Here is a 26,393-nt window from a genome sequence, read left to right as displayed (position 1 = left end):
GCAAAAAAAAAGAAGGTGAGAAGTGTAAAATAGAAAGAAATACAAAAGAAAAACGCCGTACCTAATGCCGCTGTGTGCATGACAATGCCAAACAAAGACGCTAAGTATATGTAATAGCAAAGAGGGAGCGCGGATACAGCAATAGAAAAGAAGAGGTTGCTTCCCCGAGAGAAAAAAAAAAGCAACAGGTACAGTAAGTAGCAGCAATCTGACTAAGAAAAAAAATAAGCATTGTAAACAAGGTACGATGCGATGATGCAGCAGTGTCTAAAGAGGCAAAAGAAACGGAGTGCACCACCCACTTCTCACACACTTGTGTCTCTCCACTCAGCTCACATGACCTAGTCGTCATTATCACGCGACATGCCAGCCTGGCTTCCCTCAAAGTTCCTGACCTTTTGCGCATGATTGAAGCTAATCATGCTGCGCATCGGGTTCTTGCGTGCAGCACTGACCATGCTGGGGGAAGGAGGATGTCTGGAAGCACGCACACTGCCGGTTCCGTACTGGACCTCGTCGAACAAGTGGTCGTACTGACCTTGGGTGAGGCTATCCTTGCGAGACTTGCCGGATGAGGATGACGGTGTTTTGAGGGGGCGTACGGTAGAGACCTCGCTGGGTTCGGATGCGTGAGCAGCTTTGGACTTGGAGGACCGGGAGGAGCGGTGGGGACGTAGAGATTCATCGTCTTCAGCCGAGTCGGGGGTCCTGTGGGAACGAGAGCGATGAGAGCGCCTGGACGATTTGCTGATCGTAGACTCGTCGTCATCAGCATGCTTTTTGCTGCGGTGGGTGGTCGAAGACTCGGCATTCTCGGTGTGCTTCCTGCTGCGGCGGCTGACAGAGGTTTCGGCATCGTCATTCTCCTTGCTCTTGTGACGGTGGGATCGGTGTCTGCGGCGTGGACCATCGCCAATCTGCGAGATGCTGTCACTGGGCACCACAGTGTCGAGATCGTCTTCAGTCATGTCGTCAAAGTCGAAATCATCAATAAAGTCCTCGTCCTCTTCTTCTACCACCTCTTGGGTCTTGGCCTTGTCACGTTTGAAGAGGTTGCTAACAATCGAGGCGGCCTTGGATGGAACCTTGGGAGGCACCTTGGATTCAGCTGGTGGAGGGGAAGCCTCATGCTCCCTACGACTGCTACCATGCTTGCTATGCGACGACTTTGCTTTTGATCTGCTCGTGTGATGCGAACGAACACTACCCGTGGCGCTCTGCATATCCTCATCATCGGCGATAAAGGACGAGATGAAGGAGCTAGCCGCAGCACTTGGAGCTGCGCTGTATGCCTTGGAGACGACACTGTGAGACTTGTGTGGTCGCGGTGGCTTCAAAGACGAAGATGTGGGCTCAGGCCTGGCTGCCGACACTGTGCTCCTTGCCTGCTCCCTTGCCTGCTCCCTTGCCTGCTCAAGCATCAACAAGTCAGGGCTAGTGCTGGCACGGTCAGATGCTCTAAGCCTTGAGGGAGCGGCTGAAGGTGCACGAGAGTAGGCCGGCGCATACTCAATCTCAAGCGGCTTTGCATACTCGAGGGCGCGAGCCTGAGCAAGGGCACTTGGGGCACCAAACTGGGAAGGCGAGTAGTAGTCGGCGGGGGCAGCCTCGATTTGGCGAGGGACCGATGACCTTGGAATCTGAGAGGCGCGTGAATAGGTAGACCGCGCGTCGTCGTTGTCATCGTTGTTGCGGTGTACTGATGGAGCAGGTTTTGGCGGAGCGGTCGTCTCAGGTGCGGGCTGTGCGGGCTGCGCTGGCTGAGCTGGCGGTTCGGGTTGTGGGGTTTGCTGGGGTGGTTCAGGCTGCGCCGGGGTCTGAGCGAAAAGAGTTGCCGCCGTCTTGACCGCGCTTTTGGCATCAAGGAAAGCGTTGAATTCGGCTTCTTTCTTTGCGCTATCACGTTCGCTCCGGGCGAATGCATAGGCAACAGCAGCTCCTGCAGCAGCTCCAAGAAGTGCGCCAAAGAGTTGCTTGCCGGCACCTTCACCGGACTCGGATTTGGTGGCCTGCTGCTGAGGGGGTGAAGACATGACGTCGTTTGCAGAGAAGCTTCGGACTACAGTGGGCTTTGCAACAGGAGGTTCGGCCTGTGGTGGTGGTGGTGGTGCAGCAGCAGTAGCAGCAGCAGCAGCAGTAGTCGTCTGTGCGGTCTTGGAGGCAGACGTGTAGCTGTTGCTGGTAGAGAGGCTTTCGCGATAGGAAGTGGAAGTGGAGGTGGTGGTAGTAGTGGTGACTGTTCTTGACCACGTGATGATTCTGCTGTGCTGGTAAACAGTGCCGTCTTCTCCAATGTCAGGACCGTTGCGGTAGACGGCCTCGATGCTGTTTCCGTCAAAGTCTAATACTGCAGCGTTGAAGTGGCCTGTCTCAGCGCATCGAGTGGCTGGGCTTCCGTTGGGGCGACCGCCAGCTTTCAATGCCGCGGTGTAGAAGTTGCGGACCGCGGTTGTGCTGGGAGCGGTGAAGGCAATGTGTGCGGCACCAGCCTTTACGCTACTCAGGAGTTAGTTGCGGTGTACTGGGACATGGGCTGATGAATTGTGGTTCGTACCCAGGCGTTTCTTGGCAGAGGAAGAAGTCGGCATTGTGAATACCTAGGCCAATCTGGTGGCCAGACTCTCCAATGTAGCGGTAGCCCAGGGGCTGGAGTGCGGAGAGAAAGAAGGATGTCGAGGTTGGAAGATGGGCGACTGTGATACCTATGTGGGCGACGGGCATTGCTGGGGGAAGTTGTGGGGATGCGAGTATGTTGTGTACACCGTGGGATGTAGAGGAGTGAGGGTGATGGAGAAGGTGGGGGTGGGGGTTGGGGTTGAATGCAAATGTCAATGTTTTGTTTTGGGGTGATGGCAAGGCAAGTCGAGCATCTGTACCGGGTCGTGGTACGAGGTGGAGGTTTATATCACAAGTGACGCGGTGCAGGAGCCGTGTGTGGATGCGTGGTGGAGGGAGTATAGCACAGCGTCCGGGTCCGGTTGGCTGGTCGTGCGGAAAAGGCAGTGAGTGGTACAGGGCACGCACAGCTGCAGGCGGGAATCAGGGAGGCCGCTGTCAACAAGTTGAGATGCTGCCACATGTCCTGCGTCTGCAGGCTAACAAATTTGTAAAGGTAAGCGATGCAGCAGTGGCCGGTATTGGCTGCTGACCGCCGGCCCGCAACCGCGAGTGGTTTAGGATGGCCGTACGCTTCACTACGCCCATGACGCTGCGCTGCAAAGGCCTCTCTTGCTCTCTTAGTCGCTTGTCGCGTGCGGTCTGGACACAAGACCGCTCGCCGCACTGGGCGCTATTTGCTATGGCCTGACGTCGTAGGAGACGAAACGGGGCGGGCGCTGCTGTGTACACCCACGTCCAAGGCCCAGAACGGCAGCCCTGGTGAGGCGGTCACGGGGTGGCTGGTGGCGGTCGCTGGCAGAGGTCGCGTCAAGCTGCCGTGTGCGTGTAGTACGAGTGCACATACAGTACAGTGGTTGCTTTTGGCCATGTTCGCTGAGCATCGTGGGAGATCGGCGATGCGGCTCCCGGCCTCTCCTCACCCAGCCCGTCACTCTCCCGCCGCATGCGCGCCGACGAGCCCTCCCATGCCGCCCGCGCTAGCCCCCAAACAGGCCTAGCGCTCCAGACATGTCATCGAGGGGTCAACGGCTCTCAGTGCGAACATGACGTGAAGACGTCGACTTTTCTTTTCATTCGCCAGCAGCTACATTGCTGACACTCCTGATCATCGTGCTCGCCATGCCCATCGCCGTCTATCTATGCGACACACGTACACGTCCCCGTCACCGTCCCCGTCCCTGACAAAAGGAGCCGCCATCACCTCCACCCAACTAATAAACTATCCACCCACCCACCCATAAAAGTAGAGCCCAATATCCAGCCACACCACACATAAGCCCATTGCCAGCACACCACTCGGCCGACTGCGCCACACTAGACGTAAACAAACAAAAAAGTAAAAAAACCAAAGAAAAACACGAGGTGCGGCGCAGGTTGAGCTGCCCAGCCGTCTTCCCAAGAAGACTGATGTTTGTGCGTTGAGCCAGAGTAGTTGTTTTGTTGTAAAAGAACCTCAGGCACCCGCCCAAAATCACATGCAGCAAGCGTCGCGGCTGTCGATGTTGTAATCTAAGCCCCGAACTGCTCCTGCCCCGTATCACTTTTCCTAGTCCTGCGGTAGTCCGGTCTCCAATCCGACTCGTCGACTGGTTTTTTTTTCTTTGCTGCATATGGGCATGTTGGCGTGTTGGCCATGGATACGTCCCCTTTCTTCGGCTGGCCACTCATCTAGAAGATATTCCACACATCCTCGGCCGCATGACAGAACTTACTGCACGCAACGCTGGCACTGAGGTTGAACTGACTAATCGCAATGCTGTCGTCCTTGATATCGTCGGCAAAGTCGTCGTTGCCCTTGGCCATGGCACCAACAAACACGGCAATGCTCTCGCCCTTGTTGAGGCTTCCAATGTAGTCGCTTACTCGCACCACCTCCGAGTCAAAGCTAAGAGTTACCTTTCGGCAGTTTGGTGGTAGGTGGTCTGTAATGGGGTTCTTGATCACCTCAATGAGCTTCTCTTGCGATGTAGTCGACCGGATCTGATGTCTGTGTAGTAGCTGCACCATAAGACCGGCAAATCGCTTAAACGTACGCGGAATGCGCACGGTAGGGCTGACCCGGATGAGCACGTTCTTGGATGTGTGGATGTAGATCTGAAGCCTGCCCGCCTTGTTGATTGGCGAGTCAAGCAGGGTGAGGAGACACTGCGTCGCCACGTTAGCTGATTAGAACCAGTAGCCTCCTCTTGTACGCACTTGGTGTGTTATGTCTGGTCGAGCCTCGCTGATGTCGCGCCCCATTTTCCGCATTACGCCAATGTGGTCGTCACTGTTGAGCAGGTTGTATTTGTCCTCGCGCGCACCGGGGCCTCGGCCATTTCCGTGTGACGCCTTGTACGTCTCGAGCGTGGCGCTGCAGAGCACGACAATCAGCCGCTGTGTGTCCTTGTCGTTGGTGGGGATGGGAGCATGTTGCTCTGCCACCAGTCTCGGCAGCTCTGGGGGAGGCATCGATTGTGTTCCTGCAGGTAGTACGGCAATATTAGCCTTGTCCTTGGTCAACAAGTAGCAGGAGCAGCATGAGGAAGAGGGGCAAGAGCAGTCAGGGAGCAAGCTGTCGACATACTTGCGCGCTTCTTTGCCCGGTCGGGTGAGCCACGCGAGGAAGGTCTTTCGGCTGGCGATTTGGGGCTTTCGATCTTCATGGGAGCCATGTTGAATTTATATGCTGAAACAAGCAAGTTCTGCTGCTGTGGGCGTGTATTACTGGTGGTGGTGGTGGTGGTGGTGGCGGCGGAGTAACTGTAGGAATGCGCCAACGCGGTCAGGTAGAAAAATGGGTCCTTTTGTCGAGGTATCTACAAGTCAGCAAACGGGAAAGCGATTACACAGACCAAGTTGTTTGTCTTATACACATGTGCGAAAGCAGATGAGATGGAGATAGAGTTCACATAACCACGCGTTCTTTTTGAGCAGGCTGTTGGTGAGGAGAACCTTTTCTCTCGCTCGGCGAATCATAGCCGAGCTGAGCCGGCGCTTACGTTGGGAGTTTTTACTAAGCCCGTACCGTGCTAGAAGCAGCAAAACTGCTCGCATTACCTGTCTCTTCGGTGACACCAATACTACACAACCATACTATTCGGCTGCTTTTTAATGGACTTCGCTGAATTTCCCTGGACTTGATGGTCCTCGACCGGACTTTGGATGGACCACAGTGGCTTTGCTGTAGCCCACATCATCTATCCACAATTCTCCGAGGCAACCGAGTACTACTGTATTACCCGACTCGGAGTTTGGTTTCCCTTTTATCCTACCAATCACACGCATCGCCGGCGACCTCTCCGCTGGGCAGACTGTAGGCCTAAGGCGAGCCGTCATTCCTGCCCTGGGGACGTTCGGGCCAAAACTGGCAGGTAAAGCAGGTTGGGTTTAGAGCAAGAGCATACTTACTATCGGTAGCAACCGACGAGGTGCGGGAAACTCGGACTTGATGGAATCCACAGGCATGGGCCTTGGACGCAGAAGCCCTGCTGTGGGCCGGCTCGCAGCAATCATGCTTGGGCTGGGCATTGCAAGCTTCTGCAACGAGAGCGTCTCACCATGGTCTCTTGGCCCGCCTTGAATTTGAAACATCCGCCATATCGCACAATCGCCTCACGTTGGACATGTCGCCATACGCAACGCGTATGGCTTCTGAGGTAAACATCATGCGAGCGGCCAAGAGTTCCAAGAGGTCAGCTCATGGGCGAAACGACGTGGGTTTGGCCGATGCGCCGTTGCCTTGTGCCTGTCAGTGGAAATACATGAACGCTAGCTGTCGCACTCTCGCGATACTATCTCGCAGCTGTCCACCAAACATCACGTTCACTTACTTTTGATTCTTCACCACATCGCCAGCGATATCTTTTTATTTCATTCTCTTCACTGGCAGCCGGCTGTCCATCGTCCCCAATTGCAATCACGAGCCTTGCCGTTGTCCCTGCAAACCCCAACATCATCAGCCTAGGCCAAATCTGTCCGACACCAACAAAAAGTCCCCGACAAATACAACTGCCAACATGAGTTTCTCGTGGCTCGCACCAATCCTCACACCCGCTGCGCTACGTTCAGTAGAAGCAGACGGCCGACCAGTCATTACACTGTTCCTGGTCATTTTCGGCCTCTCGGTTCTCGGCGCGGTTATCTGGTATGTCCACTTTGTGACATCCAAAATGTACCCGAAGAAGAAGGATGCGAAGAAGGGAAAGATGCTCGGCTTTATCAAGCGGTAGAGCGGGCAAAGCAATCAGGCAACAAAAAAGAAGAAGAAAAAGAAGGGTCCGGTCCAAGCATCCCAAGCATCGCTCTGATCGATCCTCCCCACAAGTACATTTGTCATCCTCGTGGCTGCAGGGTCCTACGGCTACTACAGCGATTTTCCATTTTCAAATACCCCCCGTCCTGGAGTGTCAACACGCGCATATCTCTCCGTCGAGTCTTTTCTTTTTCAGCAGACATGACCTCCGTCATCATCTCCGACCACTTTTCTCCGGCGCGACAAAATATCTTCCGACTGGCACATAAAAGATCCATGCTTTTGTCAAATCGATTTGGATGCAGACAGTCAAACAGGCATAAAGACTTACTTTGTACTTTGTGGTAAAACGTCTTGTGATACTTTCAATATAATACATATTTTTTTTTCATCTTATCGAGCATGTCTTATTACTAGTTTGAATGTGTGAAGGTGAATTATGTCGGTGACCTTGCTTACCTCCAACTTTACGTTCAGTCCCAAAACCAAGCAAATAATATCACACTCAATCATGGTCTCTGCATCGTCCCCCCTCTACAACCCAAACACCCCCATCACCGCCGGCGCTTCGCGAAGGCATCAGCGCAGACTTGGCGTCACAGTTAGCGCAGCGATGGGGGAGCAAAGCAAACGCCAATTGCCCGTTTATATCCAGTCAAACCATATCCAACCGCTGATGACATTCCTGACAGGTTACACTTGTATACATATTGGGGGCTGGGAAGCGAGTCACTGCACGACATGAAAGAAAAAAAAGTGGGTGTGTGTAAGATTGGCTTGGGGTACAAACGGTGGCGTATCAACAGGGCTGTCCAAGTCCGATCTCAAAGCACCATAAATGCACACCTATGGAAATTGTAGCTGCCGGGGAGAGCATGGAAGGGTTGGGTATGGTATTTCACGTTTAGTAGTGCTGGCCGGGCTATCCAAAAAAAATATTTCGTATTGTAGTGAATAACAGCACAATCAATACCTAACCCCCGCTTCACTTCAAATCTTGACCAGCCCACCATCTACGCAAGTCAAACCCCTTCTTTACAGGAGCACACCCCGTAGTGCCAGAACAGGGTGTAAACACAATCATCCCATGGGCGCACGACCGCCGTTTCGCCAACCCCGTTCGCTCGCCACACGCATACACACACGGCAGGTCCGCCAAAGCCAAAAGCCCCAACGCACCTCGAAGGAGCATACGCGCAGTTTTCTAGCGCGGCAGATGGTTGCAACGGCATGCCGTCAATGCCGTTTTTTTTTGCGCTCCCCTTACCTCACACCCCCCTGGTTCGAGTCGGAAGAAAGCTGGGAAAGACGGATGGGCAATCGGCGAATAGGGCGGAAATGTTGCAGAGACTGTGTGGCAGGGCGGGCTGTGGCTAGTAAGGGCGCAAAAGTGGAGAGTTTCGGGAGCTACTATTTCCGCAAGTGGGTGGTTTCTTCATGCTGATGGGATAGGGAGAGGGAGAGAGACCTGTCAGTGTTTTGGAGCGTGCGTGGCTTCGTTGTTCTCTTCAATGCTCTATGGGTGCTAGAGAGGGGGAGGAGGGGGAGGGGTCCATGGTGGTACTGGTGGGAGGAGAGTGTTTGGGGGGGTTGTTCCAAGACTGGGAATGTTTGGGTGGAGAAGAGAGGGATATGGACTGGTGGTCGGATATAGTTGCTTGTAAATTGTTGAAGGTGAAGGTATGACCGGAGTACAGCCGGTGAAACATGCAAAACATAGCGGATCGGCGTGCAGGAAGTCGGGTTTGGTGGTGGTGGTGATGCTCGTTGTGCTGGGTGTGGGCCGTTGCAAGACGTGGGGGTGTATGTAATGGTGTACAGTACTATACGCCCGCTTGAACAAGTCTATGCCAACCAACACGTACTTGCCGCACGTATCGTCGACTCAGTATATGGTAAGTTGGGCCGAGGCTAGATTATGGAGTCGAGACGATTAATCCCCGCTGTAAGATGCAGATGGTGTTAGTAGTAGGTGGCCTGGGGCAGCCGCCCGCGATACAATGCCTCAGCCAAGGCATCCATCTCTCGACATGGGCTGTCACTTGCAGGCCAAGTCGAACCATTCTCATGGCCCTCGAAAAGCTTGTGTTCTCGTATACATGGACAGTTGCACAATACAACGGACAGGACATTCGGGCCAGAAGCGTCGGAGCTGATGGGAGTCCAAGGGCTGGTGGTTATGCGTCGGCAGTTGGGGCTTGTCCGCTTGGCCGATCCAGGGGCGCCACATCGAGCCGCCAGGCTCTAACGCTGTGTGTTTTAGCTGGTGGCCCCCAAACGCCTCTCAAACGTCCCCCCTTCAGCCTTTTCCCATGCCAAAGACGAAGATTCATGGCCGCCTGGGTTTCAGACGTCGAATCCGTCCATAGTCGCCCTCCAATTGGCTAGTCTGCCCGTTCGCGACGCCTGCGATATGCCAGCACCGTGCTGCGTCGCAACAGAGACCATTCAAAGTGGTTCGACTTCTGCTACCGTTTCGCCTTGTTGGTGGTCCCAAAGGGCCCTGCGAATCCCCATTCATTCCCACCCTCTGACTAACTGAGACCCCATTACCCACTTGCTGCTGCCTCTGTCGACATGACCTGACCTACCCTATCCCCGTCGTTGCCGCTTTGTCCCTCTTTTTGCTACCAGCCGCCATCATTGCTGGCTTATAGACTTTTGTTTCCCCGACTCGCCCCTAGACTCACCCGACTTCATGCCGGTTCTTCCTTAGCCGCGTCATCCAACGCCTCTTTGCGACCTCTCTTCTCTTCTTTTCGTGCGGGCACTTTTTAGTACGTAGGCGTGTTGTTCGTTGTTGTTGTCTTTGTCTTTGTCGTTGTTGCTGGCTGGACCTCTCCAAGACTAATGATATGCGCATTACAGATTACTTAGACACTCTTTGAATTTACAAATTCTCCAACTCGGCCACATTCAGCAGGTCTGAAGCCCATCGGCATCCACCGACAGGCGCTCTACGGTTACTGCACTCTCGCTCCACATAGTAGTCATGTCCTTCACTACCAGTCTAACCGGCCGCGAGCGGTCAAGATGGCCGCCGCTTACTCGCATGCTCATGTCTGGCGAGATGTCAGAGGAAAGGGCGCGAGAGTTGACACGGAAAGAAAAGTTTGACGTCTGGATGGTCAACGAGGGTTACCGAAGATTGTGAGCCCGACTCTGCAACCCGATTGGAGAACTTGACTAATAACCATCAGCTTCGTCTTTACTTTTGCCATTCTCCACGTCATGGTCTTCGTCTTTGGTATGATGAACTACGGACTAAAGGTAGGCATTCCTGTTCTGTACTTCTTCAAACCGCGCTCACACAACAACCTAGGACAATGTCATCGCAGTGAGACAAACCTTTGGTCTAACCTACCCCATCGCTCGTTCAGCAGCTCTGGTGCTCCACGTCGACGTCGCTTTTATCCTGTTTCCAGTATGCAGGAACCTAATTTCCATGGCTCGTCGTACCCCTCTAAACGACGTAATCCCCTTTGACAAGAACATCACCTTCCACAAGCTTGTCGCTTGGTCCATCGTCTTCTTCTCCTGGGTTCACACCATTGCCCATTGGAACAATCTTGCCCGCTTCTCGGCCGTCAACAACCTCGGGTTCATGGGTTTCATCCTCGCCAACCTTGCTACTGGTCCCGGTTGGAGTGGTTATGTCATGTTGCTCTGTTTGATGGCGATTGCGCTCACGGCAGCGGAAAAGGCTCGTCGCGCAAACTTTGAGCGTTTCTGGTACATGCACCACCTCTTCATCGTCTTCTTCATCTTCTGGTCCATTCACGGAGCCTTTTGCATGATTCAGCCCGACTTTGCGCCTTTCTGTGACGGTATCGGTGTCTTCTGGGAGTACTGGATGTACGGTGGATTTGCGTACCTCGCTGAGCGTATCGCACGTGAGGTCAGGGGACGACACAAGACGTATATTTCCAAGGTCATTCAGCACCCTAGCAACGTTTGCGAGGTCCAGATCAAGAAGGAGCACACCACGACCCGTGCTGGACAGTACATCTTCTTGTGCTGCCCTGAAATCTCCATCTGGCAATACCACCCCTTCACGCTTACCAGCGCACCCGAGGAAGACTACATCTCTGTTCACATCCGTATGGTCGGTAACTTCACCAAAGCATTCGGACAGGCCCTGGGCTGCAGCACAGAGAAGAAGCCCGCCGGTGAAAAGGGTGAAAAGGGCGTCTCAAGCGAGGAGATTGCTCTGCGCCAGATTCTCCCCCGTGTCTACATTGACGGACCTTTTGGTTCCGCCTCCGAAGACGTGTTCAAGTTTGAAGTCGCCGTCCTCTGTGGTGCTGGTATCGGTGTCACACCCTTCGCCTCTATTCTCAAGAGTATCTGGTACCGCATGAACTACCCCCAGGGCTCACGCACGCGTCTCCGAAAAGTCTACTTCTTCTGGATTTGCAGAGATTTCGGTTCGTTCGAGTGGTTCCGATCGTTGCTTCTGGCTATCGAGGCTCAAGATGTTGATGACCACATTGAGATTCACACCGTAAGTTTTAATCACAAATTCACAAGCTATTCAAAGATACTAATGAATATCCTAGTACCTCACCGCAAAGATCAAGGCAGACGACGCAACCAACATCATGATCAACGACGCAAACGCCGAACAAGACGCCATCACCGGTCTCCGCGCCCCTACAAACTTCGGTCGTCCAAACTGGGACATGATCTTCAAGTCTATCCGCAAAATCCATTCTCCCGCTGAGGCCGGTGTCTTCTTCTGTGGTCCCAAGGGTCTCGGTTCAACCCTCCACGTCAAATGCAACATGTACTCCGAGCCTGGCTTCAGTTTCGTATGGGGCAAAGAGAACTTCTAAGTCTCGTGTTGTGTACCGCTCTGGGATAGAAGAGTGTGTGTGTTGGAAGGGAGGAAGAGGCAAAAGAGCTAAAGTGGATTCGAGATACCATAACACCATTTTTGATTTCCTTTTTTTATTTTTGACGCGTTAAACACCATTGGGAAGCGAATTTCTTGCAACCTTTATCTTATTATCCGTTGTATATATAGTAATTCGCTCATCTGGCATCATCATCATCATCATCATCACTACCACCCAACCCCTTTATTTCCCTTGTTATCCGTCTGCTTTTTTTTGTTATCCCCAGTTTTATCATGTTCGAAGACTTAATTATCGTACTCTTCAGCTGCAAGTTCGGCTGGGTTGACGTCAACCATCAAATGTTTTTTTAATGACCCCTCCATCCTTAGTTAAACCCAAAAAAAATCACGTATAGACTACATTCATACGTACGTACGTACGTACGGATATACATTCATATGCATAAGTACACTACATTAATAATGCAACTCCATCTTCATAGATACTTCTAGCAAAAAAAAAAGGGGGGGGGGCAATAAATCAGCTATAGTGAGATCGATATCAATACAGTCTATTATACCTTACAAGATCTATATCAAACCCACCCTTTCATTATACGCCGCCAACCCAGCCCAGCCTCATCCCTCGTCACCACTGCAACAAAAACCGATCCCAAGGCATCCGACTCATTTATATCGGGGCGCGCCTGGGGCACGAATCACGCCACAGGACACGCCGTTCATGCAGCACTCAGTGTGCCAAGATACACTTCGAAACGGCGTACGCCGCAACTTTTTCTTCTTCTCTTTCTTTCTCTATTTGAGAGAGAGAGAGATCTCTCGAATGCACGGATATGCGGGTGTTCCCGGAAAAAAAACTTATGCTTACTGTGTGGTACCTTACATACGGGTCTCGCCCTTGCTATCCCCCCCCCCCGTCCGTCCGTCCGTCTCCCTATCTCCCTGCCCTCTCTCCTACAAATCCCCCCCTCCCGATCCTTCCCCGATGACCTTTCAAACCCGCGTTTCCAAGCCCGAAGCAACTGGGCCTCGTTCTCTGTTCCTGCGCACAAGGGTGGGAAGAAAGTGGGGTCTAAACGCGGACGGTGCAACGTAAAGGAACAATGGTCAAGCTTTTTATGTCTCGGGAGCCAAGAGGCTTGGGAGCGAGGATTTCATGGGAATATTTGCATTGATGAGTTGTTTTAGGGGTGGAGAAGAAGGGAGGAATGTTCGGTTCGATGTCATATCGATGCTTTTGACAAGGAATGAGGGGACTCGGGCTTGTTGTGGGTACATAGTATTACTTGTGTGTAGAAGAAGAGGGGGAAGGGGGTTTTTCGCGAGGATTACTGCATTTTGAGTTGCCTGGAACTAGAGTGGGGTTTTCCAGCCTGAGGCTTGCCAGTTGGTGATGTCTGTGAGGCCAGTGAGTTCTTTGACTCCGGGGTGGATTCCTTGGCCGATGGTTGCGTCGTGGGCTCCTATTACCCAGACGTTGTCTTTTCGCGCAAACTCCCTTGTGCGCAGCATCATATTTACTGCCTTCTCGGGGTCCACGTGCATACAGCCTTTTGAGTAAGGTGGGCGAGCAGCGCGGTTTGGATCTTGGAGGACGTTGGCGTGGTGGAAGCAGTCGCCGCCCAAGAGTACAAACGAGCTTTCCTCGCTACCAGAGCTAGAAGTTGTTCTCACTAGCATCATCTGGTGCCCTGGTGAATGGCCTGGCGCATCGACAATGTATGCTGCTCCATCGCCAAATACGTCGTATGCTCGCTCAAAAGCACCAATGCAGATCCACTCTGGTTTCTTCAAATCAACAGCAGCATATTTCCCTTCCTTCAACCCTTCCATAACCTGACCTGCTCTCTTGTCTCCAGTATCTCGGAGTAAGTCATCAGGTATATAGCACTCCACAACCTTTCTACTCCCATCCACAGGCAGCGAGTCACTTAGTGTCGGCGCCCTCTCCTCGACCGGATAACCTGGACGGGCATACGTACAACATGTAGGTCCAACCCACAACTCTGCACCTTCGAACCCGCCCTTTGCACCGTCACCCATATGATCGAAATGCATATGTGAGAAGATGACAGCTTTGACCTTCTCGGGTTGCTGCTCAGGTGAGCCATGTTCTCTGAGTATATGTTCAGGAGACTTGGGCTCGCATTTGAAGACGGGAAGTACGTTTTCCTTGATGAATGGGGGTAGGTTTTCGAGGTCTGGCCGTATGCCGAGGTCGAACATGTACTTTGTTCCCGATGCCATATGCTCAATTAGGAACACATAGTCCGGGGCGTAGTATGTTTTTCGCTCTTCTATTGATGCTTCGGATCTTGAGGGGTCACTGGGCTTGTCCGAGTCCGGAAGCAGGACTAGGTCGTAGGGGATGTAGATGCCGCCGGCTTGGATGAGGTGGACTTTGCATGTTGCGTCCGAATGGGGTATGGGATGCCATGTGATTTCTGGAGATTTCTCTGCCATCGTGATAGTTTGGAGGTGTAAAGAATCTGGAAGCTGACACTTGATATGTAGTGTGGTTGTAGTCTTTGATAAGACGAGTGCAGTAGACTAGATCAGTAAGCCCATGTACTACTGCCGGCAGGTTTATGACGTCACATGCATTTTACACTACAGCAAATTTGGTAAATACAGTGCAAGCTTACGTTAGAACTGCACCGTAATCTTTGGCCCCGCAGTTCGAATATGACCAACATAGTCCATGGATATGCAATGCACTTTCTGTTACCCATGCGCGTACGTGTTGCCGCTCGTGTACGTTCTCACCACACTTTTCGCATTCTAAGAGCAGCAACTTACCCACTCGGTCTGCCTAGTAGTCACTCAATGCAGGCTAGATGACTTTCCGTACGTCTCATTTTAATAGATTGGAAGAAGAGTGGGTGGATGAGAGGACTAGTCTGACGCACTAGCGACGCCCAGCCATGGGCATTTCCCTTCTCTTATCGCCCTCTCACTCATTGTGTCTCGATCTGCGGTAAGAAATCAGAGCAGCGAAAGCTCCGCGAGTATGATGACTTTTGAAACTAGCATGTAGATCATGGGCTTGGTGATGTTTATTCTATGCAGCTAGGATTACTGATTATACGTGTGTAGTTACCTAGTGATATGATATAGTCATATGTAAGCAACCCCGATAACCCACGAGTACACCTTAATCTGGGTATCCAGTTAAACTAAACTGTCCTTGATATGATTACCGCCCCACAGCTCTGTACGCTGATATTTGATACATCACTTCTTCTTCCCCTTGGAGGGCATAAAGCGCTCAAGATTCTCTTCCAGATAGCCGTTGTCGGCTAGCATCTCCAACCATTTCTTGATGACTGGACCAGAGTCGTAGCGTCGTTGCGTAGCCTTTGCGTGTTCTTCTGCCTCGTTCTGCATCTCCATCATGACTTGTGCACCGTCATCGTTGACTTGGATAACCAGCTGCTGACGTCGCGCAAGAACTTGCTGCGTGTCTTCATTGTCAATGGCTTCCTTGAGTGCCTCGGGCACAGGATTGGCAGCGAGATACGGCTCAAGACCAAGCATGGAAGGGCTGGGTGGCTGCTCGTCTGCACTAATGAGGTGTCTCCAGTCTTGAGATGCAGATTGGGAGAGGTAGTCGAGGCGTGCTTCGACATGTGCCAGAGTGTTGATCGTAAGACTGGCCCGCTTGCGTAAGGGAATTAGAGGGGACTGTGTCAGTGCTATAACACCGTAGTCGTCGTCACCTGCTGCCATGAGGCTGGCGATTGTGTTAGAAACCGACTCTAACCACGACTCGCCTTGTTCTGCCTTGAAGGAACCCACACACGTCGGGTACTTATCGAAGCCATCTAGCTTCCAGACCTCATTACCAGCAGGAACGAAAGCAATGTAGTGGTGTGCATTATTCTCGACCATCTCCTCACTATCGTCTGTAGCTACCGAGTCGGCAGAAGCTCGCCGTGACTTTGTCCCTCTCTTTCTTGGCTTACTCTTTTCAGCCAGTTGTGTTTTGAGACGCCTGGCACGCTTGACCTTGTGGCTGAGATACTTGTCGCCTTCTAGGATGTCCATCTTCTTGGCAAAAGAATTGTGAATTCTCTTGACGAAACCGAAACTTGCAAATGCCTCGCCGCGTTGATACGGCGTAAAATCTTTGGTGAAGTCCTTGAATTGCCGTAGATGCTCTCCAATAGAAACCTCTGTGGTCTGGTTCATGAGGATATTTATCATAGCCAGCGTTGCACAACTGTCCTGGGCTGGTAACTGGTTGGCAAACCACACGCTATCGGAGCACTCGTTTTGTTGATTCTCGTTACCAAACTGGCGGTAGTGGAAGAGCAAAATGAACCCATAGATTGGCTGGGGAATACTTTCGCGGATGAATTGCTGGTCCATGCTGAAGACTTCGCGAACGGTCACGCCTTCGACGCCCATTTCGCGGAGGATGACGGAGAAACATGCGGGCTCGCTTTCGATTTCACAGAAGCCTTGCCAGGTCTCCTTGTCAAAGGTAGTCGCGGGCATGTCTGGAGGGCTTGGAAAGACCGGCTTAATTGCAGGGCCATCATCTGGTGCTGAGGGTGATGGCGAGGCTTTGGATCTCTTGCTACCGGGCTCGGAATTTGGCGGCTCAGGCGGACTGCGCTTTCTAGCATTGAGTGAAGCTGCTTTGGAAGACTTCACCAGGGGTTCGGAGTCTGCGGAAATTTGAGGTGTTAACGCGCAACTCCCCTCTTGTATCGTTTTAGAATCAGTAACGTCCACAGCATTTCCTGAATCTTTGCCGGGTATCGCTTGCTCCTGAGCATGGTCTTGTGTTGTTGCCAAGACATCTTGGCTAGTTGTTGGCTGCTGACAATACAACTGCGCCATGGCGAGTGATCCGAATGAAAATGTTTGTGATTGAGAGGAAAATGTGTCGTATCTTGGGTCAAAGTAGGAGAGGCTCACGTGTACGCGTGAACATTGGGAGGGTGGAGAGAAGGAAAGTAGACGAGCATGGCGACGAGACCTGCGGCTTCCATAGGACCCTAGTCGACAGCTTGTGTCGTATTACGACAATAAGAGGCGATGAATGAATACACCGCTAGATAGTGAATGCGGAGTAGCGTAGCAAGAGCAGGTAGGCAATGGTGATACCAGGCAGATGGCACGTGACTGACAGCTCGGGGTTGTGCAGCTCTGATTGGCTGGCCAGGACAGCGCAGTCCGCATCATCCTTGTCGCGCCTGTCGCGTAGATGTCAAGTAAATGTTTTGTTTGCCAGTCTCACGTCGCCCAGGGAGAGGAACCGTCGACAAGCACCCCGACTGCGCAAAGAATACCGGCTGACTCCATCTCCGCCGTCGCATTTCCCGGCCCATGAACACGACATCGGCCAAGACTCTATTCCTGGTGCGATGAACGGCACACCAGCCCGGCGAGGCGTGGGTGGCTTCCCACAGACACCACACAACAACGCCAACGCCAACAGGTCTCCTGGCCTGCAAAGCCCAGAAGCATCCTCCCCACGGCCAAACATTCGATCACCGCTTCCCGATCTCCCAAAAGCCCCTCCACAGCCGACCTCAGGGCCCCTCATACCCTCGGACATTCTCGATCCCGCTCAGCAGCGCTTCTATGTATTCGCTGTCTATGTCGCCCTATGGGCATACCGATCATATGACTTCTATACGCTAGCGCTCGAGGACGACGAGTCGCTGTGGCTGTGTCTGAAATGGTGCTTCTTTGACGTGCTATTCATGTTCGGCGTACCGCTGCTCGAGATTCCCTGGCTGGAATGGGGCAATGGCGCTGCTTTTCTCCTATTCGTAATGCATGCTGGAATCGACGTCATGCTCATGTTCAGAATTGGCATACCCGTACAAGCTTGGTTCATGGGATTGATTGGTTTCCTATGGGATAGCGAACTGGCCATTAGCGAACGGAGCGTCAAGCCTGGTGCAATTATACACAATGCCTCCCTGATTCTCGGAAAGCAGATTGTCAACATCTTGCCCGAGGGATCTGCCATTCTAAACCCGGAAAGGCAGTCTTTCTGTCTCAGCTCAACCATCTCTCAACTCGACATTCCCATCAGGATCAACCAGACCGAGCCTCACGAGATGGAACTCTTGCGCATTGACATCGACACCAACATGAACGAGACTATCACAGTCAAAAAGAGCGAGCTGAAGGGAATGATGAAGAAGGCACGAAAGGCGGTCAAGAACGCCAACCCCGACGACCCGCTCACATTGACCTACACCATCAAGAAGCCAGGCGTATATCTTTTGAAGAAGGTTACAGATCAGTCGAAGCTCCAGGTGCGACCGCGCTCAACCAATGCTGTGGTGACTACCTGCCCGCAAGCTCGAGTCAAACCGACTGGTAACAACAGATGCCGAAGCGATCTATCCAATGTTTCGCTAGAAGTCGAGGGCACTCCGCCGCTTAGCGTCAAGTACCGCCTGACAGTAAACGGAAAAGCTCGAGGCGGATCCCAGTTTCAGAACTTGCAGCCAGAGGACGTTATTTCGCCTCTGTCTAGGCACACATCACAAGCATTGGTTAAGAACGGACGCGAAGATATTTCCTGGGCTCGCTCGCAAAAGGTTCTGGTACCCTTGAACGAAACCATTACGAACAGCGGTTCTTGGGAGTACGAGATTGAAGAGGTACAGGATGGATTGGGCAACTTTGTCAGCTACGTGAATGTTGATGATGAAGATCGACCGAAACCCAAGGTTGCAGGCATTCGTCAAATGTTCGAGGTTCACGAGCGACCTACGGCTTTCCTCAAGGGATGTAGCCCACAGAATCCTCTCCGCGTGCCCAAGGGCAACGCCGCCCGCCTACCGGTCCATTACGCTTCGACGGGCAAGAATCCTATTGACACTGCACACACGGTCGAGTATCTTTTCACGCCTCAAGAGAACATCATCGCAGATGGCTATCATAGCCCAGATGCTGTTCTGCAAAAGCAAGTCATGCGAAAGGGAGAGCAGCCCACCATCTCAGCAGCAGGTCTATATACAATCAAGTCTGTAGCATCCGAGTTCTGCGACGGCGAAGTCTTTGAGCCTACCTCTTGTCTGCTCCAAAACCCACCTGAACCAGATATGACATTGGACAGCGAAGACATTATCGACAAGTGCGCTGGCAACCCAATTGGTCTCCGTGTTGGTCTCGATTTCGTGGGAAGCCCGCCTTTTACACTCACCTACTACGAAAAGAAGGACAACGGAAGAGAGGTCAGAAAGACACCTTTGCAGATTGCCAGTCTTCGCAGCACAATCGATCTCACCCCACAAGATGCCGGTCACTACGAGTACATCTTCAAGACTATTAGTGACTCTGTCTACCCAGAGAGGCCGCTCAACAACATTAGACTTCAGCAAGATGTGAAACCATCTGCACAAGCACACTTTATTGAGAGCAGAAGGCCTAAGCAGGCTTGTATCGACGATATTGCGGAATTCGACGTTGGCTTCGTTGGAGAGGCACCCTGGAAACTGGAATACGAGATTGTTCACAACGGCAAACGTACAAGGCGCTCTATCGAAACCGAAAACGCACACTACACTATTCGAACCGACAAGCTTAGCAGTGGTGGAGAGTACGTTGTGGCATTGACCAGTGTTACCGATAAAGCCAAATGCAAAGAAGTCCTCAAGGAAGAAGCTAGGGTTAATGTACGACACGAACGACCCAAGGCTTACTTCGGTCACATTGAGGGCAAGCAGTCGGTACTGGCACTGGAAAGCCGACAGGTTGGATTGCCGCTTCGCTTTACTGGAAACGGTCCTTGGTCGCTCAAGTATGAGAACTTGAAGACCAAAGAAGTCAAACGAGAGTCTTTCCAGAATCCCAACTCGTGGCTTGATGTCAAGACCGACGGCACATATCAACTTGTCTCAGTCAGAGACTCTATCTGTCCAGGCCTGATTGATGAGTCGGCGGATCAATTCCATGTTTCTTGGGTGGCTCGACCCTCGCTCAGTGTTCCCGAAAAGAGCGCCGTTCTTGACGGAAGCAAGTACATCAAAGAGCCTGTTTGTGAAGGCGATGAGGATGCATTTGATGTCTCTCTGACTGGTGAGCACTCTGACCTACCATTGACTTTCATCATACTGACTGTATTACAGGTAACCCTCCATTTGACATTTCTTACCGACAGGAGTACAAGGACAAGAAGGGTAAAACAGCTTCTGTTAGTGAGAAGGATCTTCACACTGCAGGTGGCTTCGCTTCTATACGGTCGGAAACCTCAAAGGCTGGTACTTACGAGTACACTTTCTTGAAACTTGCCGACTCTCGGTATGACCATTCGAAGAAGCATTTCTCGCCCGTTACTATCCAGCAAACTGTCCACTCACGGCCCAGTGCTCGTTTCGATAAGCCTGGAAAGACGTACAGTTACTGCTCCCGGGAGTCAGAGGGAGAAGAGGTCATTCCCATTACTCTGGAGGGCGTCGCACCCTTCTACCTCGAGGTTGAGATCAAGCACCAGGGTACACCCAAACCGGAGATTAGCATCCACAAGAACATTCCTACGAACAAGTACGATCTCAAGATTGAGCACCGCAAGATGCATCTAGGCCACTCATCCATCTCCATCCGTAAGGTTCGCGACTCGCGCGGATGTACCCTCAAGCCCCCACCAGGCGGTCCCCGTGTCCAGATCAGCGTGCACGATGCCCCAACCGCCACACCTCTGGAAGACCGCCAGGACTTCTGCGTTGGCGAGCGCCTCTCGTTCGCCCTTGGCGGTCAATCTCCCTTTACCGTCTTCTACACATTCGAGAAGCAAGAGCGCAAGGCATCCAACCCAGGCACCACTTTCCGCCGTCTGGCCGAGCTCCCCGGAACCTTCACCATCACCGGTCTCCGCGACTCTGCATCAGAATGCCTCGCTAGTCTGGACCTCACAAAAACCATCCACCCCATCCCCTCTGTGCGCCTCTCCGGCGGCCAAGTCACCGAAGTCGACATCCACGAGGGCGGCGGCACCGATCTCGAATTCCAGTTCTGGGGCACCCCGCCCTTTGAATTCACATATACCCGTAGTACCAATGCCAACAAAGGGAGAAAGAGCAAGGTGCTGGAGATTCGCACAGAGGTTAGCCACGAAATGACGATGAGTATCCCTGTCCAAGAAGAGGGTACGTATGAGGTTGTTTCGATCAAGGATCGCTGGTGTAGTTTTGCTAGGCCGGGCGAGGGCGTGGACGGGAAGAGTGGGGGACAGAAGATGTTGACGTATTGAAGTGAAGTTGAAGTGAAGTGAAAGGCATGAATGGATTGGGTTGGGTTTTGGGGGGGACAGATGGGGAATGAACTTTTTTTTTCTTTGCATTTACGGGCGTTTGGAAAGTTTGATCTCTTTTTCTCGTGTAGAAGCGTCTTATGTTTTTTTTCATTTGTCTGATTGATTGATTGACTGAGTACTTGTGTGCCGAAAAGATATATATTGCTCAAGTGAAGAACTGTGTGTTTTGGCCTACTAGGCCAAATAAATAAATAAAGGGGGGGTTGCAAAGCTCGTTAATACCAAGAATCAGTTTTTTTTCCCTTTTACAACAAAAATTTCAAATCAATAGCACAGAATAAGATACGAAAACGTGTTTGTTTGTTTGTTTGCGTGTGTGTATGTGTGTGTAGTACGTGTGAATTGAGAATCTTCTTTGGATGTAAAAAAAAAGTTTCGGTGGTATCACTACAATTTCCTCCATTTCCCTTTTCCAATTCTTCCTCCCCCCCTCTCTACCCCTTGTATTCAAATCAGAACCCCCCCCCCCCCCACACACACACATATACACAAAATCTCATTTCAGTGATGGTAGCTGTACTACGAACTAACAACCTGACTCCGATTTGCAGTCTGATCCCTTAGGAAAGCCTCTACATCCTTGTTGCTGGCGGCATCAATCTGACGATCGATTTCTTTTTCCTCGGGTGTCTTTTCTCGGGCCGGCTCCACAGGCTTATCGTGTTCTTTGCCGTTGACAACGCTGGCGACGGCTTCGGCAGCCGAAGTGGCGGTGGAAGTGACTACGGTGGAGGCTGATGCGGCAGCGGATTTAGCTTGGTCTAGGTAACTGGGAGCCGCGGATTGTTGTGGATCGGGGAGGGGTACCTCTTTAGGGGCCTGACCAATGGTGCGGGTTTCGACGCTGACGCTCTTGTCGCCGTTGCCATGGTCAATGGTTGCGGCTTCGGGAGTGCCCTCTGCTAATTGCCCCGAGGCGTGCGTGTGGCCTTGCTGCTCGAAGCGAGGTTCTGAGGTGCCGGAGCGGATGGGCAGGGTTGTGGTGGTGGGTGAAGTGGCCGTGGCCGCGGTTGGGCTTTCAGGCTCTGAAGGTGGTGTGTCTACATCTGGCACATCGCTATCTGGGGGGTGGGTGGCTGTTCCAGTTGTTGTGAGGGGATCTCCAATCTCAGCTACGGGTGTAGGTGGAATCACATCGCCTTGTCTGAAGCCCACGGGGTTAGGGATGGTGAAGATGAGCTCACGTCTCTGTGCGCCGTCCTTGGTGCCAATGCCCCAAGCCTCCATTGCTCCGTCTTTTCCATCTTCCCACTTTAGTGGTCCAACGGGGAACGTCTTACGTCCATTTTGTATGTTTGGCTTCTCCCACTTGATCTGCGCCTCAATAGTCGGTTCCAGGTTGGGCAATTGGCCCCACTCAAAGTCGAGGCCGCCGCCGTACTTCTTAGGGATATTATCGTGGTCGATATATTGGGATAGTGTGGAGTATACATTCGACGGGGAGAGGATGAAGATTTTGGATACTGTGATGGGATCAAACCATCGCTTGACCCAGCCCCAGACGGTGGGGAAGAAGCTAGGCGCACCAACAATCTAGAAGTCTGTCAGTGTTGCTGGAATGGGCGGGTATGGATTGGTGTGTACATACAAATATCCTGTCGAGTGTTTCTGGGTAATGTGCTGTGGCCAGAACGGAAGCGTCCTGCATATGTCCCTTGAGATTCCAAAACTGCTTCAGACCAACATTACTGATATCCACAATGTTGTTGCTCTGTGAAATGGGTGTCTCTGGGTAGGCACGAGGCACCATGGAGCACAATGGCGAGTAGAACCTTGTGAGGGATTCATAGAGGGCGAAGAGGCGCAGATTCTTAGTCGGAACGTTGGGAAGAGTGGTCTTTGACTTTGCGAGTTGCTTTTCGTATGCAGAGATATTCTTGGAGTTGAGCGGGGCGACTTCGAAGAGGAAGAGGGGAATGCCACGCTTGTCACGTCGGCCAAGCCATTGCGGATACTGGGTGAGCTTGTCAGAGAGAATGAGCACATGGTGGGTGTGGGGATCGGTACCAGACGACGTGTCTGCTCGTACTCGTCAACGTCAATGGTGTTGAAGATCTCGCTCAGCTTGTTCTCCTTGCGCCAATCTTCAGTGTCCTTGAACTGCTTGAAAGCTTCTTGGGGAACAAAACGACGTGCGCGCAAGTAGCGCCTGCTCCTAGTCAGCGCCCCGCTAATCTTGTCGCCATGTACTAGAGTTTTGCACGCACAGTAAAGTCTCGTCGTCATGGCTTGCATGTTTCTGCCCGGCCGCAGGCGTGTAGTAGCCAGCCTTTTCGCAGAGGGCCTTGAACTCAACCAGCTGGGACTGTTGATTCTCTGAAAGATGGGATAAATGGCCTGCAGGGTATTGCATCGACTCGACTCTGCTTAGCTCGGCCATGGTGAAGGATGAAAAAGCAGGGTAAAATCAAGGGGATACAGGGGAGTCAGGAGGGGGAAGAGGGGAGCAGTAAGATGAGATGCGCGCTTCTAGGGCGTCATGTTGTTTAATGCAGCGCGGCGGTGCGTCAAAAGCAGTGACATCAACTGTGGCTACGGTACATAGCAGTACACCGGTCGGGCCTCTCGGAACGCGGAAATCGGAACACATCGCGCGGCCCTGCCGGACCAAACGTGGACGACTTTGTGCCGTTTTCTACTACCAAATACCGCAAGTCGCTGTGCCTGTGCTTGGAGTGTGACAGCGCTGTCCCTGGGTCGTGCGTCGGCAGCATTGTTCGCAAAGTTGTCTTGCAGGCGTGGGGCTTTCCTTTGGGTAGGAATCCAGCCAGGCCCAACTGGTTCTGACCACTGATCGCTCGCCTGTCAGCAACCATGATCAAGATTTTCGATTGCTCGTCGCACCGAACGAGTTTAGTCTACGGGTGTCAAGGCTCAGATGTCAGACAGGGTGCGGATGTAAGTATGGCGCTATTTCCGACATCCGCCCTCCGTGTCCGAACGAAACATTGGTCTTAGTATAAGCACATATAAGTACTTACTGTGTACGTGCATACTACTAGGTTCACACTACTCTCACATCCGTCCGTTCTCTGCCGCAGGATGGAATGCTAAAATGCTGAGGTGCAGTATCGCGACATGGCTGCCGAGGCTGGTCGATAAGCGATAAGCGAAGTCAGTATGCGATGCGCTCATCGTCGCCGCCCCAGCCATGTCTCAACATTGACGCAATCCGGCGCGAGGACTTGATCACGACTTGCCGCCGCCGCCGTCGCCTCAAGCCCGTCACTAATATCACATGGCCGCTGCATCCTCATCTTTCACGCCTTCATAGTCCTCTGCCTGCGCGCCTGCGCTGACTTGATTTACCCCGCGGCTCATCATGTCGCGTCCCTGCTTCACTAATCTGCCGACGGAGATTCTCGAGGCCATATTCCTGAATCTGGACCCGCACTCTCTCGTCGCGGTATCGCAGACGAACAAGCTCATCAAGCGACTCACAACCGATGCGCCCATCATCTGGCGTCACCTTTGCAAGACGCAGTTCAAAACATGGGATTCTCGCCACAACATCGCCGCAAAGTTTGCCGCCCCCTTGTCCGACGTAGATTGGCGCGCCCTATACATGACTAAACACACAATTAACCGCCGTACAAGAGAGCTGCTCAATCACATCATCGCCACCCAGCACGGGCGCATACGCTGCATCAACGACATTGCAGATTATGGATACGACGCAAAAGAGACGCTCCTTAGAGAATGCGCCTGCCCAGACGATGCCGAAGATGTGCTGGCAAGAAGATACTATGCGAATGCCATCCTGGAGCGCATACATCGTGAAGTCGCCATCAAGGTATGGACTAGTCTGAATGATGGCAATGATGTGCCCATTGAGAGAGCTCTAGGCGCATATGATGTGTTTGCCAGAGTTGGTGAAGAGGTTGATGTTGATGTCGTCGCAAACGACATTGGCGAACTGGCTGACGGGCTGCTGCAAGAATATCCAAACTTCCGTGACTGGAGTCCGCGAGACAAGGCCTATACCCTAGCCTCATTCCTTCGGGATCGCGGCTTCAACGGTGTTCCCGATGCTTCATATCGTGCGCTGCGGAACTCGTTCATCGGACTGGTACTGCGCTCGGCTGCCCATGAGTCACTTCCTCTGATCTCCGTAGCCATATACTGTGCGATAGCTCGACGCGTTGGCCTCGATGCGCGACCCTGTGGCTTCCTCTTTCATGTCTACACTCTTGTGTACGCACCCAAGAACTATGATCTTAACGGAAAGTACAAGCCTACCAGCTCCAGTGAACGCGAATTCATGTACCTGGATCCTTTCCGCTCCACGTCAGAAGTGCGACAGGGCGACTTGCAGCGCACACTGCGGAACATGGGTGTCCCGAGTAGTGAACATCAAAGTTTCCTGAGCGATACTAACACAAGAGAAATGGTTCTGCGCACAGCACGCAACATCATGAACTCTGTGCAAATGATTCGCGAAACCGAAGCCGGAATGGGTAGTGTACAATCCTCATGGATAAACGCCAATCCCGACATGGACAATGCCTTTTACGCAACCATATGGGCTATGTTGCTCCTCGGACCAAATGATGACACCTCCAATATAGGACACACCACCATCCGGCGCCGCCAGTACCTGCCCTATCTGCTCGAGCACTTCCAGATGCATTACCCGTGGGATGTCACCCTGCTATCGCGCTACGTTATCCCTATGTTCTACAATCAACTCGAAGGGCATCGATTATTGTCCTTTGTGCAGAACATGCATCAAGTAGACGCCATACGTAAACCTAGAATTATCCGTTCCGAACGTACGCGGAACGTTTCCTTCAAAGTCGGCCAGCTGTTTCAACACAAGCGGTATGGCTACGAGGGCGTCATTACCGGATGGGACGTGGTGTGTGATGCAAACGAAGACTGGATTCAGAACACGCGCGTTGATTCCCTACCAAATGGCAGAAACCAGGCTTTCTATCACGTCCTGTAAGACTTGCTCGGCTTCTTTTTTGTTATGGGAAACTTGGCTGACCAAGATACAGTGTCTGCGACAAGTCAGTTCGCTACGTCGCCGCTGAGAACATTCAACCCGTCAGTGACGACACATATCCTTCAGAAGCATTGCTGAAGCTCGCTGGACGGCACTTCAAGCGCTGGGATGACGAGCACCACTGCTTCGTAAGTAACGTGCGTGATGAATATCCTCACGACTAAAAAAAAAGCCCGAGTCTTGATTGTGTCTATGTGTACGATTAGCTTCGGGTTGGCGGGCCTACCAAACTTGACATTCAGAAGAAGATTGATGAGACTGTAAGATTATTTCGACTACGTGTTATACGTCCTTTTAATTTCGTTACTCCCCTCAAAGAAACGGTGTTTGCGGTCTGGATTACTTCTTATTTCTTGCTATAAATACCATGTATTTTATTATTCATCCT

At 52.2% G+C, this 26,393-nt stretch overlaps 10 protein-coding genes across 10 annotated transcripts; 5 read left to right on the top strand and 5 right to left on the bottom strand.

Moving 5' to 3' along the window:
* Positions 1–341: 341 nt before the first annotated feature.
* Positions 342–2,721, bottom strand: COCMIDRAFT_30222 (uncharacterized protein; the record flags this gene model as incomplete). The annotated part of the gene is made up of 2 exons (XM_007694364.1): positions 342–2,496; positions 2,555–2,721. The coding sequence occupies 2 exons, from the start codon at positions 2,719–2,721 to the stop codon at positions 342–344; spliced, it is 2,322 nt and encodes a 773-aa protein (XP_007692554.1).
* Positions 2,722–4,287: 1,566 nt separating this feature from the next.
* Positions 4,288–5,273, bottom strand: COCMIDRAFT_107518 (uncharacterized protein; the record flags this gene model as incomplete). Its single annotated transcript, XM_007694363.1, has 3 exons — positions 4,288–4,764; positions 4,816–5,081; positions 5,186–5,273. The coding sequence occupies 3 exons, from the start codon at positions 5,271–5,273 to the stop codon at positions 4,288–4,290; spliced, it is 831 nt and encodes a 276-aa protein (XP_007692553.1).
* Positions 5,274–6,617: 1,344 nt separating this feature from the next.
* COCMIDRAFT_107512 (uncharacterized protein) lies at positions 6,618–6,830 on the top strand (the record flags this gene model as incomplete). The annotated part of the gene is made up of 1 exon (XM_007694362.1): positions 6,618–6,830. The coding sequence occupies one exon, from the start codon at positions 6,618–6,620 to the stop codon at positions 6,828–6,830; it is 213 nt and encodes a 70-aa protein (XP_007692552.1).
* Positions 6,831–8,371: 1,541 nt separating this feature from the next.
* Positions 8,372–9,241, top strand: COCMIDRAFT_30220 (uncharacterized protein; the record flags this gene model as incomplete). Its single annotated transcript, XM_007694361.1, has 3 exons — positions 8,372–8,533; positions 8,574–8,748; positions 8,823–9,241. 3 exons carry the CDS (start codon positions 8,372–8,374, stop codon positions 9,239–9,241), a joined length of 756 nt encoding a protein of 251 aa, XP_007692551.1.
* Positions 9,242–9,845: 604 nt separating this feature from the next.
* Positions 9,846–11,688, top strand: COCMIDRAFT_107502 (uncharacterized protein; the record flags this gene model as incomplete). Its single annotated transcript, XM_007694360.1, has 4 exons — positions 9,846–10,003; positions 10,054–10,123; positions 10,176–11,357; positions 11,413–11,688. 4 exons carry the CDS (start codon positions 9,846–9,848, stop codon positions 11,686–11,688), a joined length of 1,686 nt encoding a protein of 561 aa, XP_007692550.1.
* A 1,376-nt stretch (positions 11,689–13,064) lies between these two features.
* Positions 13,065–14,174, bottom strand: COCMIDRAFT_9283 (uncharacterized protein; the record flags this gene model as incomplete). The annotated part of the gene is made up of 1 exon (XM_007694359.1): positions 13,065–14,174. The coding sequence occupies one exon, from the start codon at positions 14,172–14,174 to the stop codon at positions 13,065–13,067; it is 1,110 nt and encodes a 369-aa protein (XP_007692549.1).
* A 771-nt stretch (positions 14,175–14,945) lies between these two features.
* On the bottom strand, positions 14,946–16,559 carry COCMIDRAFT_107513 (uncharacterized protein; the record flags this gene model as incomplete). Its single annotated transcript, XM_007694358.1, has 1 exon — positions 14,946–16,559. The coding sequence occupies one exon, from the start codon at positions 16,557–16,559 to the stop codon at positions 14,946–14,948; it is 1,614 nt and encodes a 537-aa protein (XP_007692548.1).
* Positions 16,560–17,086: 527 nt separating this feature from the next.
* COCMIDRAFT_9281 (uncharacterized protein) lies at positions 17,087–20,934 on the top strand (the record flags this gene model as incomplete). The annotated part of the gene is made up of 2 exons (XM_007694357.1): positions 17,087–19,763; positions 19,814–20,934. 2 exons carry the CDS (start codon positions 17,087–17,089, stop codon positions 20,932–20,934), a joined length of 3,798 nt encoding a protein of 1,265 aa, XP_007692547.1.
* A 582-nt stretch (positions 20,935–21,516) lies between these two features.
* COCMIDRAFT_9280 (uncharacterized protein) lies at positions 21,517–23,377 on the bottom strand (the record flags this gene model as incomplete). The annotated part of the gene is made up of 4 exons (XM_007694356.1): positions 21,517–22,530; positions 22,586–22,951; positions 23,005–23,146; positions 23,205–23,377. The coding sequence occupies 4 exons, from the start codon at positions 23,375–23,377 to the stop codon at positions 21,517–21,519; spliced, it is 1,695 nt and encodes a 564-aa protein (XP_007692546.1).
* Positions 23,378–24,319: 942 nt separating this feature from the next.
* COCMIDRAFT_9279 (uncharacterized protein) lies at positions 24,320–26,169 on the top strand (the record flags this gene model as incomplete). The annotated part of the gene is made up of 2 exons (XM_007694355.1): positions 24,320–25,941; positions 25,998–26,169. 2 exons carry the CDS (start codon positions 24,320–24,322, stop codon positions 26,167–26,169), a joined length of 1,794 nt encoding a protein of 597 aa, XP_007692545.1.
* Positions 26,170–26,393: the final 224 nt, after the last annotated feature.

The sequence above is a fragment of the Bipolaris oryzae genome, assembly GCF_000523455.1.
Source record: "Bipolaris oryzae ATCC 44560 unplaced genomic scaffold scaffold_212, whole genome shotgun sequence".
In the NCBI taxonomy this organism is placed as follows: domain Eukaryota; kingdom Fungi; phylum Ascomycota; class Dothideomycetes; order Pleosporales; family Pleosporaceae; genus Bipolaris; species Bipolaris oryzae.
The sequence above is the reverse complement of the archived record's forward strand: the minus strand, read 5'-3'. Positions and strand labels throughout refer to the sequence as shown.